This window comes from Passer montanus, unplaced genomic scaffold (genome assembly GCF_014805655.1).
Source record: "Passer montanus isolate IOZ18808 unplaced genomic scaffold, ASM1480565v1 scaffold2, whole genome shotgun sequence".
Taxonomy (NCBI): Eukaryota; Metazoa; Chordata; class Aves; order Passeriformes; family Passeridae; genus Passer; species Passer montanus.
Window position 1 is genome coordinate 18466023 of NW_024366591.1, and position 12193 is coordinate 18478215.

Below are 12193 nucleotides of genomic sequence, written 5' to 3' on the forward strand. Positions count from 1 at the left end.
TTGTCTAAATCATACTCAGGAGTTAGGTATTTGTAAATTTCCAATCCACTGGATAAACCTACTTAACAAACATAACATGAAATACTGACATTATATTGGTAACTCACATACTGAAAACTAAAGAAAAAGCACTGAAGTCCTTGTGAAACAAAGGTAGGATACTGTCAAAAATAGCTTTACATTGTCAGACTAGGAATGTTTTCAACTACTGAACACTAGCAAAGATTGCAGAAAAAACCCGTGTGCATGTATCTGCTCATGTATGCCCAGATAAGTAACAAGCACTTAAGTAGTGGCAGATGTTCCTTTTCCAATAATTTATCTTTTTTAAACAATATATACATCTTATCTCTGCTTTTCCCAACTGGGATTAGAAATGCTGTATCTGGTAATGTAAACAAGTTGTTCATTCAGACTCCCTCAGAAGTACAGATCCCAGCTCTAGCTTAGGAACTAGCTATAGGAGGGCCTCTCAGTGCTTGCATCATAGTTTTGGAAATAACAAATAAGAGGAGGAATTCTGCTCTTTAAAATACAACTTTTCCCTGCATGCTGTAAACAATTTTAGAAATTGAGCACAATTTGACATATTTTTTCCAGTAAAACATTCTCTGAATATTATCATTATCAAGATAACTTTGTGTGTTATATACTGAAATTATTATTTCTATCAGGTTTCTGTTGCAATACAGAATATAAAGGAATAAACAGATCACATTTCTAAACTGGTTAAAGAAACACTCTTTAAGGCAATATTCTATATAATAAGTGAAAAATACAGAATGCTCTTTTAGCAATAATGGGTTAAAAATACCAACATACAAAAGGTGCTTAAAGACAAGTCATGCAACCTGTCACCATCATCACCATATAGGAGCCAGCAAAATTAGTTAGGGGTATGGAAACAAAAGACAGTACCTAAAAGAGTTTTGATCTCAAATGCAACTCAGAATACAAATAAAAATCAGTCTCAAACTCATTAATATTTCTGATTCACTCTATTATGAACTGGTTCTTCTCAGAATGTCTATGCAAATGAAAAAAACACATGGTAAAAATTGGGTTGAGAATGGTGTAAAGCTAAGCAGGAAACTACAAAAAGTATAGCTCCAATCTATTTTCTAGTAATTTACCTCTTTGTCTGGATGGCAAGTGACCCATGCTTACAGTAAAAAAGCACACAAAAGTTCTTTAGGTAAATTATACTACCTGTACACTTAAACATACAGTATATATGATGCTCTTCCAATTAATCATCCATAAAAGGACAAAAAAAAATCAAAACCAAAAAAATTAAGACTGCATTAAGGTAAAGCCAGTGCCAGGCCAATGACTACTATGAGCAGTACCTACTATAGACCAGAATGGGACTCACTGGGGATTGTGATGCTTCAGAGAAAAGGCAAATAAACAAACAAATAAATAAATAAATAAACCCTGAATGATCAAAATATTAACTTAAAAAACTCAAGCAAATGGCTACATACGTAATCTGATTTCACCAGCATACTTACGAAGGATGACGTGGGTGATAACGAATGCAAATATAAAGACTGTCAGAAAGGACAGAGATAAAATAAACATATAAAAAAATCTGTAGTTTCTTTTCCCCACACAGTTGCCTACCCAGGGACAGTGGTGATCAAACCGTTCTGAAATGAGAGGCAGAAGAAAAAAAAATGGAAAACAATTAATAAAATGCTGTTTATTCAAAAAAATGCTCTCTGAACACTATATTAAAACTCATGATTAATCTGGCATTTGCAAAGTAGCCACAGAGAAGTTCTTATTTAGAAAGGAACAAAAAACAGAAAAGAAAAAAAAGGAGTACTTGAATGAAACCTTACAGTTTTTAAAGAAATCAAAGCACGGCTGAGGTGAGTTCCTGTTAAACTAGCAGCCTTATAGTGACAAACTGTGCAGTCAGACCAGCAAGCATGTATTTATCCACTGTCACATGGAGCATTAGCAACTCAGTTGTATTTGATTTTTTTCAAAACAAGGTGGTTTTTTTCCTTCAGTGCATCTTCTACTCAAAATTGGAATTTCCAAGGTTCTTTCCTTTACATCTGTCATGATCACACCTCTGACTTATGCCTACTATCATATCATCCATCCATTTGGAGCATGAAATATTTACACCTTCCCACTTCCTTTTACTGCTTTGTTCAAGATATTCTTCATTCTAGAGCACTTATTTTTCCACTTGGAGTTGACGCTGTCATACAAGATCATTGAAAATCGCAGAATCATTCACATCAAACATTTTTTAAATGTTAAAATTTAAATATATCATATAAAACCTGGTAATCTGCATGCTCTGTTCCCCTTTGCACTATAGGGTCTGTCTCCTTTTGTAAGCAAAACCCTTACTCCTTATTTCCCTGAGAGAACTTGTCCATGAGATAGGAAAAGGCCAGGGTGGATCAGAAACAAGTGTCTAAACAAGGGGCATTAAAATAATTTTTCAACATGGGGGGAATGCCTCAGTGCTGGAAAGTAGCAGAGGGGAATGGCTTACTCTGCTTCTCCCCAGACAGCTTGCATCCACCCTCCACGTCCCAATATGTTGGGCAATGAAACAGAGCTATTGCCAGGAAACAAACTTGCATTTCCTAACTTTACTTTGGAGAGATTACACTGACAGAATTTTAAGGTTCTTTTAATCAAATCCAAAACCCTAAGACAGATGCATTCATGCTGACTCTTTCTTTCACTCTCTGATCCTTGTCCAAATCCTGGTTTGTTTTCTGTGATTTTCATGCCTCCACTGACGTACTATCAAACTATTTGTAATTCCACAGGAAAGGCAAGCTATAAATCCAAAGTCCTTTGAGTGCTGTGTTAGAAAGGCACATCTGACCAAGCACACCAGCTTATTTTACTTGTGGATTTATGTTAAAGGCCTATATTAGAGGTTTTTCCTGAAGGATGTATTTAGTATTATCTTCATTTTAAAAACGTCAAAACAACATGCACAACAGATTTCTGAGTCTATGAGACTTTCAGGGGCTTTTGTAAAAATGGTTTTGCGTGACAGCTGTTTGGACCACATGTTTCTGCCATAAATCTGTTTCAAATTCCAACAAGGCTACTCAAGGTGAAGTTATTGAACTTTCTTAGGATAAGGCTTCATAATACTGTGATTGAGGGAGTACTGCTAAGAATACCAAGAACTAAACACTCTGGGTAGGTGATACTACCTTTTCTCAGTGCATTACAGTTGTATTCCCAAAATAAATTGATATTGCATTTTAAAAGTGCTTGTCTTTAAATCTGTGTTTCTGAATGAACCCTCATATTCTGATAAACACTCTACTTCATTTAAATTCATTCATACATACAACTCATAAGCAAACACACCACAAAGAAACACAGCTACAGAGCCATTTTAAAAAACAGAATCATAGGGTATTTTTGTAACCTACTGCTAAAAAAATGCATTATGTGTCTTGGAAGATGGATTCTGTACACATAAATTCATTCTCCTCTATGCTGACACAGTAGGGAAATGAATTATAAAACAGAGAGAGACATAAAGCTGTTCCTAGCCACGAAATAACATTTAGATACATGCAGACATCTATTTGATGGATAAATGCAGACAAAAACCACGCACATACACACAACCCCTCCATCTATAAACTCATGTTCCTATACATGCACACATTCCTTACTGAGGACTGACTCTGTGCTTTTAACCTATTTGTCCTCTTGAATTTCCACCTTCAAGCTTTCCTGGTGAACTGAAAAGCTCTGCTTTCTCAGTAAATACTTTACTAATTACTGTGAAGTTAAGTAATTACCTAAGATATTTACAAAGGAGGAATGGACCAAAAAGGCTGGATACAAAAACCAGTACTACAGTATTAAACTGGAATCAACTCTAATGAAAAAAGAGTCATATTAAAAGGTTTACATGAATCTTATGATAAATAAATTTGGTCTCTTTTTTCTCAGTCAGAAAATAGAATGGCATGTGACATGTGCCACAAAACAGTATATTAAAAGGCAAGACATTCACTCAGCAGAATATAAATATGTAAACGCAATTTAAAGATAACAGCCTTAAAGCTTGTGAGCTGCTCTGCTTAGTTATTAATGCAGGAGAAAATTGCCAACCCTAGCAAAATGAAGAGGCAAATGCTAAGCAGAAACTTCTAATGATGTTAAGAAATATAAAATCTATTAAATCTGGAGCTGTTCCTTCTTTCTTAGAAAAACACATGACCTAGAAAGCATTAATGAAGAAATAACACAATGTCTTAAGGTTCACCTCCAGCATTCCAGATGCCTGACAACTGAACAACCAATGATTTTGTAAAGGAATCTCTGACATCTCCACTTGGACAATGTTGGCAGCAAAATTAAGACAACTTCACTGAGAAATGAAAAACTACTGATGCTGAGAAAAACTGGAATTCCAGCCCTCATGAACTTCAAATGCAGAGCAAATAGAAATGCAACTTCTTGTGAACAACAGACTGCTAAGAGGTCACGAATGCAGATCTAGATAGTTAACATACTACTGTATTCAAACAAACATTTGTGGCAAGGTCAATGTAAAAATATTTGAGGCAAACAGACAATTAAAACATTGGTACCAACTCTTGTTAATATAAGCATGTAAGAACTCGTAATGAGGGATGAAGAAAGCTGAAGCGCTCTGTGGATAGAACCATTATGATATATCATCCTCCTACACTCCAGTGCAAACAAAAGGAGCAAGATATTTGCCTTCTTGATGTTACAGCTGTATCTTGTATCTACCTAATCAAGAACCAGTGATGTGATCGATGGCCCAGTTTCTACCATTTCAGCAGTTCTGTGAAGTCTTTTGCCAGTGTGTTCATGGTTCTCCATTCTTAGGCCAAGCCTGGTGCTCATTTTACCCAGCAGGGAGAAGGCTGACAGAGTCAGATGAACCTAAAACTGAGGCTTTCTTTTGCCTATCTCCTCAGATCACCTCATCAGACAAACACCAAAGTGGGTCCAAGTGAAGCACTGAGAACACTGCCAGAGAAGGAATGAAATAACACCTTCAGAAGCAGCTAAGTGTTAATTCAGCCTAGATGTGACACCAACCTTACTACAGGTTAGCACTTATCACAACTGCAGGAGAAATCCAGTTTTGATTAATTTTTCAGGGTCTGAGATCAAAACCTGAAGCAAATTAAAAACGACTGAAAATGTGTGAAGAGTTTATAAGGTAAAGCATCAATGAAAAGAGGAGATGAGTAAATGGAGACTATAAATGCTGCCGTACAAGTCACAGAAAACCAAAGAGGTAAGAAATTTCAGGAACTGTCAGTAACAGTAACGAAGAGTATTTCATTACTTTTTCCCAAGTGATCAGCATCTTTGAATTTAAATAATAATTTCTGAGGATAGACAGAACCCCCATAACTAAATCCAAAGGATGAGGCTTCACAAGATAACAGCCAATCCAAAACCATAGCAGTGAAAGAGATGGTCAAATGCTGCCTTTCCTGCCACTTCATCCCATTTTCTTCTTCCTAAGCTGATGATGAATCAAGTCAGTTCCCTGGACCAGCAGGAAAGAAAAAAAAAAGAATTATTTTGCTCACTGATGAGTGGGAAAAATTGACTTACCAATGCCTGTGTTACCAAATGGTCTGTGAACAGGCATAAACAAGAGAATCATGGAAATAAGGAAGAAAGAAATAAAGAGGAGGACATTCAAATCCCTTTGGAAGCAGCAAGCTGTCAGCAGGACTCAGTGTTCTCATTAACACTCACCCAAGTGGTCTGATTAACACTCACCTAATAATCTATGCTAACTGGATGACAGAAAAACACTATACTTCATACATTCTCCATTTTTTACCTTCCCTGAAACATTTCTATCTAAACTTGCATAAGAAACATTAACTGTTGGATATCTCAGATAAAAACAAAACTGAGAACATTTCCCATTTTATTAAGCAATGGTTTTACACATGCAGCGTTTCCTTCAGGAGCCACACCAAAGCATGCTCCTTGCTGCTCAGAACCAAAGAGTCAAATCTCTACTTTTCCACAGCACAGCATGTAGACTCCTAAATACTTAAATGTTCTGCTTCCATTTTTCATTCACTACGCTCCAGGAAACCATGCACAAAATGACCCAAATGCTTTTCTTCCCTTTTCAAAACATTTAATGAAAGCCTAATAATTTACAAGGAATGCAAAAGGATTTTAAAATGGAACATTTTTAGGCCAGCTTGTCCCTTCAGTTTGCAGTCTTTATTAACTGTTTCCTTTTTTCTTTGCTCAACTGGATCACTGCACACCAGCACATTTTCTAAAGCTCAATGTGAAGGTAGGACTCAAAGACAAGATGTCGACAGGTGCAAAAATATCTAGGTCATGTTACTAGGAGATTCCAGTGAGCAAAAGTTAGAATTCACTCAGTAATTTTTCAACCCTGTGCAAGTAAAACATTGTAGGATAAAGGCAGAAATCTAAGGTATTCCCTGGATGTTACCATCTTTATTTAAAACGTGCAAATATGTATCCCATGATTGGAAAGAGTCAAGAGCCCACCATGCAAATCCTGCATCAGTAAGAAGTCACATTACAGCTCAACCATCTGGGGCATGATTACTCAAAATTACTTTTGATAGGAGCAGTAGTACAACACAGGACTACAATGTCCATTGTCAAGGACTCACACTGAGTAATTATGTAGAGAGACTGACACATCTGCATGTATTTATAATGGTGACAATTAAAGCTTTTTGAAGGACTATGATGTCATGATATGATCACATCTACTCAGGCTTCTTGACTTGATATTTTGTACAACAAGTAGTACTTTCAGAATGTGATTGCTCTTGAAATATTTAAGAAAACAAATTAGGTTTTTAGAAGTCCATATAAGAAATATGTTTTAATACAAAGAGTATTTCTTTTCTTCTAAGATACAGCAGTCCAATCCCAACTGCTGAAAGTGATGCACACAGGCAGAAAGGCAAATATAACCATTAAGTCCTTTACAGTCAGTTCAAAATATCTGATAATTTAACATAACAAAGAAATTTATATTCAATAATCATAGCATATTTATAAAAACTATCCTTAGCTGTGATGTTCAATTTGACTGACTGAAATCATCACTCCCAAGGAAATTATTTTCTTAAATAATATTTATTTTTACAATAATATTTAAAAAAACCACCCCCACTGATAGGATTTGCCATCAGCTGGCAACAGCAATCAAATGCTTGGATCAATTTAACTTACACACCATCCACTTCCCTGACAATACCTTTGCTGTTACTTTTGTGGAATGAAATCTGAGTAGAAATTTAAATGAAAAAAGCAGTGAAGAACAAAAGATCAATTGCAAGTTACATTTATAGGCACGCTGATGTTATTTTAGAACATCTGTTATGGACAATGCACAATGGATCCTTTAAATCACCAAGCTTCAGCACTTTCATACACTGATTCCAAATCAAAACACCCCATGAAAACCAAACAGAAAGAAAACATCTTCTGGCCTCATTCAGGAAATACTCACCAAAAGTTTACTTCAAATTACATTCTGGACTAATCTCTACAAGGTGATGCAAATTGAAAAAACTGAAACAGTAATGTAACACTGGGAAAGATGGACCTCTATTAATGAAAAAAGTTAATAATGTGCATGGGTATCTACAACAAAAAGTCAATCAGAAAAATAAACACAAGAGCTAATTAACATGTGTTTCGCTTTCATGACTGTTTAAACTGTTCCAGACAGCTATGCTATTTGGGTGGGGTTTTAAGAAAATAAGTTGCAAGGACAACTTTTTGCATGCTAATCAACTTTAATACTAGCAGACTATTGCTATTCACAAAAAGAAAATAAACATGCTTAATTTTCAAAATAAAAATAGCAATTGATTTATTAGGAAAACATCCAGCCGTTGCCCTAGGATAGCTCATAGTAATTAAACTGTATTGTCACATAGATCACTTCACTGCACCCTCCAATAATAAATATTGACTAATTAACAAACTCCTCTGACTGCATGCACATTAAATAGTGATATTTTCAAAGGCAGCAGCAGAAGTTTGGAATGGCTGCTCTTTGAGAGGTACAAAGAGTGCACAGTGAAGGACCTCACTCCTTAACAATCTCTCTTTACAGACCCATTTGAGTACATACACCCTGGCAGACCCACACAAGTGCCTGACACATGCCCAACTGTGGAGGAAAGGATTTTAAAACTCCAAATTTGTCACTAGAGGAAGCATAGTATTCTTACCAAGTAACAGCATCCATAAAGTTTATGGATTAATTTTTCTCTTTTCTATAGGAAAGTGCATTTTTTACACACTTCCACTGCTGTCTTTTAATGGAGTTGGGTTTTTTAACCATTCTGCAAATTGTTACTGCACTGAATGTAAATACGTGTTTATTTTCTTACATTCCTAATGTTTTTAACTAATAATTTCTCTCTTTAATTTTTACTCTGACACCTTGAGGTTTACAACATCATTTACACAGTCAGATGTTCTGATCATCTCTGCATTTTTTCATACGCAGACCAATGCACAAGCCACAACCTCTCTTAAGTAACCTATAATACGATTTTCTTTCTTAAAGAGACTGACATATTTTGCAGTCCATTGGCTTAGGATTTAGAAACCCTGACGCACATGCCATGCTCCCTGAATTTCAAAAGTACACCTAATTTCACAAATGGCACAATCATAAATAACACATCACTTCTGAGAGTGCCCATGTGTACTCCATTTGGCAGCTTCTTGTTCTTCCTTTTGGGGCACCCAAACAAAAAGAGTCCAAGTGATTTCTCACCTGTAAAAACTGGGAAAAATACATAAGAGACGAAAGAAAAAGAAAAGCAACCAAATTTGTGCTTTTAACTCAGCAAAAGAGTAATTTCAAGACAACTGGAGCTAAGGTTTAACAGGTTCAAAATGAAGTGAAAATTGTACTCTATTCACTGCAGGAAATGTAAGGAAGGAAATAAGCAAAGGCCATGAAAAGGAAGTGAAGGCAAGAAAGGAAATAATAAGGTAATGAAGAAAGAGTGCTACAGAATAGAATTTAAACCAAGCAGACCAAAGTCCTGACATACACATTGCTCATAAAGGACTACAAAGTCCTGAGAAATTGTTCTCAGAAACATTGTCTGTGTCAGAGAAGTCAAATTATTACAATGCCACCTCTCAGCCTGTTTTTGAAGTAATTGGCGTTCTTCAGCCAGGAAGATGGGGGTATCTGGAGTAACTACTGAGAAAAGCTTGTACCCAGACCAAACTGGTAATTCTCACTATCTTACACTGTCTGTGTTACATGTGTTTTGGAAATTATTCCCCATATTGTTTAGATATAGCTACCTGCTTCTTGTTCAGCTTTCATCATAGAAATCAAATTAAACAAAACAAAAATTATTTATTAAAACCAAACAAAACAAAAGGATATTACACAGTCCATGTTCCAATGACCAAAAATAAATTAAAAAGCCACCATTAGGTCATTCCAGCAGCAAGTCCAACCACTGCCTTCTTTCTAGCATTACATAGTGCCATCAAAACTTCTTGTCAAGACACAACAATAAGTACCTTGAGCTCAGAATTTATGTCTGGTTTGGTTACTTTTATTCTAAAGTCTTTATCTCTTGTTTTCAGATGCATATTATGTTTAACTCATTTGTAATTCTTGAGCAACATAATGGTACACAAAACCCTTGAGGGGCTAACTTCCAACTGACATTCAGAGAGGTAGTAAAGAAAGCAAATCAGGAACACACCCAAGGTATGTGCTTCAGGGAACACTTATTCAACCAAATTTTTTAAGGTATTACATAAATGGAACAAACGACATTTGTATGAAATAGAGATTTTTCTGGACACTACTAGGAAAATACTGTAGATTAAAGGAGTCTGAAGTATTACCAAGGCTAGAACTCAAAGTATCTCTTTTATTATTTTTTTTCTTATTTTAATCTATTTGTTGTTATTTTTATCTACAAATACTACAGAGATATTTATAAAAAAGTGATGAAACAAAAATCAAACAATGTCAAACAACGTCAAACAATGTCAAACAACAGATATGCTTACTAACCAATTAGATAGAAATAAAAAAGAGTAAGTTTTTGTATGTACTTACATATTTAAAATGTTGCAATAGATTCCTTACAGAATAAAAAAAATTAATAGAAAACTCAGAGTGAAAGAACCTCTCTTTCACACTACATTGATTTGCCAAGTATCATAAGACACCTTTAGGTAAAAGTAGCATACTGTTTTTTCTGAGCAGTGCTGGTTTGAGGACAGACCCCATTCCTGTACCACAGAGTCTCTGCAGCTGGTTTCTAACTGCAGCAAAATCTTTGGAAACTATGTGGAAAAAAGGAATGCATGGTCATACTGGTAGTGAGCTGCTTAAATATGTTATATTTAAATAGTATAAGTTACTTAAATATCCATATGCATGTGAAGTAGAACTACTTGTGCATAGCTTTAGTTAAATCAGTAAGGAACTAACAAATAGTGGCACAAGAACACTCATTGCTATTAAAAGATTTATTCAGAAACTAAATAAAAGCATCATCATATAGACAATACTAACTTAGAAGTGGTGGCAAACTGTATAACACACTCTGATTAAGTGTTCACTCTCAGTTTGTTACATTTCCACAGACACACGAGCCATCCAATTTTCTTGACACCTATTTTTAATAAAAAATTAGTTGCAGGTACTTGTAGATATCACTTTTTGCATTCAGTACATCCAAATATTTATATGACAAACACCTGTATCTAATCAGGAAACAAAGCTACTACACAGTGCACCCTGAAAAAGTTAATTTACTCTAATTCCTACTATAAACACTGAGGAGAAAAACCACAGCAAATTAATTAAATTACTTTAAAACTAGTAATTCCAAATTTTAAAATGTGCAAGAGGAAATTACAATGATCATACCTATCTTATGAGCAGAAAAGACATCTCAGCTATATAAGTCATTTGCTCACTCTTTTCTGATAAATATTCATAATAATTCACATTTGTTTTTTCATCACAGACATAATCAGAAGACTGTATAAGTTGTTTCCCTGCCATCACTAATTTTATGTTTTACAGAATAGATTTTCAAGATGTGGTATGAAAAGGACACAGATTACAGAATAACCTATTGGAAAATCCTTCATACCAGTGCATTAAAAAAACATTGTTTTTTAATGCAAATAATTGGTTTTAAATTCAAATAAGAGCAAAAGTTGCTCTTATTTTTGTTCCCTTGGTAAAGACAACAGTTTTTCAACTTCTATTTATCACACTGGTCAACAACTGTATTTACATATTATCCAGTTTGCTGAGCAATATCACAACACTGTAGTATTAAAATTACACGTTTGCTAAAATATTTTTCTGAACAATGTACCAACTGCAAATTAGAAACATCCCTACTTGCTCAGTAAAAGGAAGCTCAATAGCTTTTGCAACACTTACAAAATTTCAACACATCAGAAAAATTTATTTACTGAAGGAACCATCTACAGATACCAATCAATTCTATAGGGCCAAAAGGCTAATAAGCTTTTCCGTCTGATGTAAGTGCACTCCCTAAATGAGTATCATCTAAACATAAAACTCCAATTCTTCCAATGACTGCTTTGTATCTAAAAATATCACTGCTGAATGCTGCAATTACTTTTCTCAGCTGGAGACATCTTTCTACATTATTTTCTTGAATGCATAAGATCCAGACTCAACAGTGTGCTAATCAACTGCACTGAACTGCAAATGTGATCTAATTAACTGGAAACCACTCAGATTTGATTGGTAGGGGTTTTTTGATTTACTTTTAAATCCAAGCATATCTTAATCACCTTGTCTGACCTCCATGGAAAACAGTAATGAAAAAGGACAAGATATTCAGAGAGAAAAAAACCCAACCCCATAATTATGAGATATGCTTAGGCCCTGACAACATGTACTTACTCTCAAAATAGCATGTTTGCCCAGTAATTTCTTATGGATTCTGACATAAGTACGTCTAGTCATAAAACTGCTCAATGGCAAGAATCACCTACAGTGTGTATTTTGGTCATACAGCCCTAAACATTTGAACCGTGCCTTACAGTTAGTTAGTGATGGACTGGAGAAGCAGCTCCTTGCCCTCAATTTAGTTTGGTGAAAAAAACAATTCTGAGACTCCCAAAAAGC

At 35.1% G+C, this 12193-nt stretch overlaps 1 protein-coding gene across 4 annotated transcripts in view; it reads right to left on the bottom strand.

The window, feature by feature from the left end:
- The window catches only part of ZDHHC14 (zinc finger DHHC-type palmitoyltransferase 14), a 93245-nt gene that overhangs the window by 19550 nt on the left and 61502 nt on the right, over positions 1-12193 (bottom strand). For all 4 annotated transcript variants that reach the window (XM_039707089.1, XM_039707087.1, XM_039707088.1 and 1 more), the window contains exon 4: positions 1515-1652. In XM_039707089.1, coding sequence (XP_039563023.1) covers positions 1515-1652 — 138 coding nt within the window. The remainder of the gene's footprint in view (positions 1-1514; positions 1653-12193) is intronic.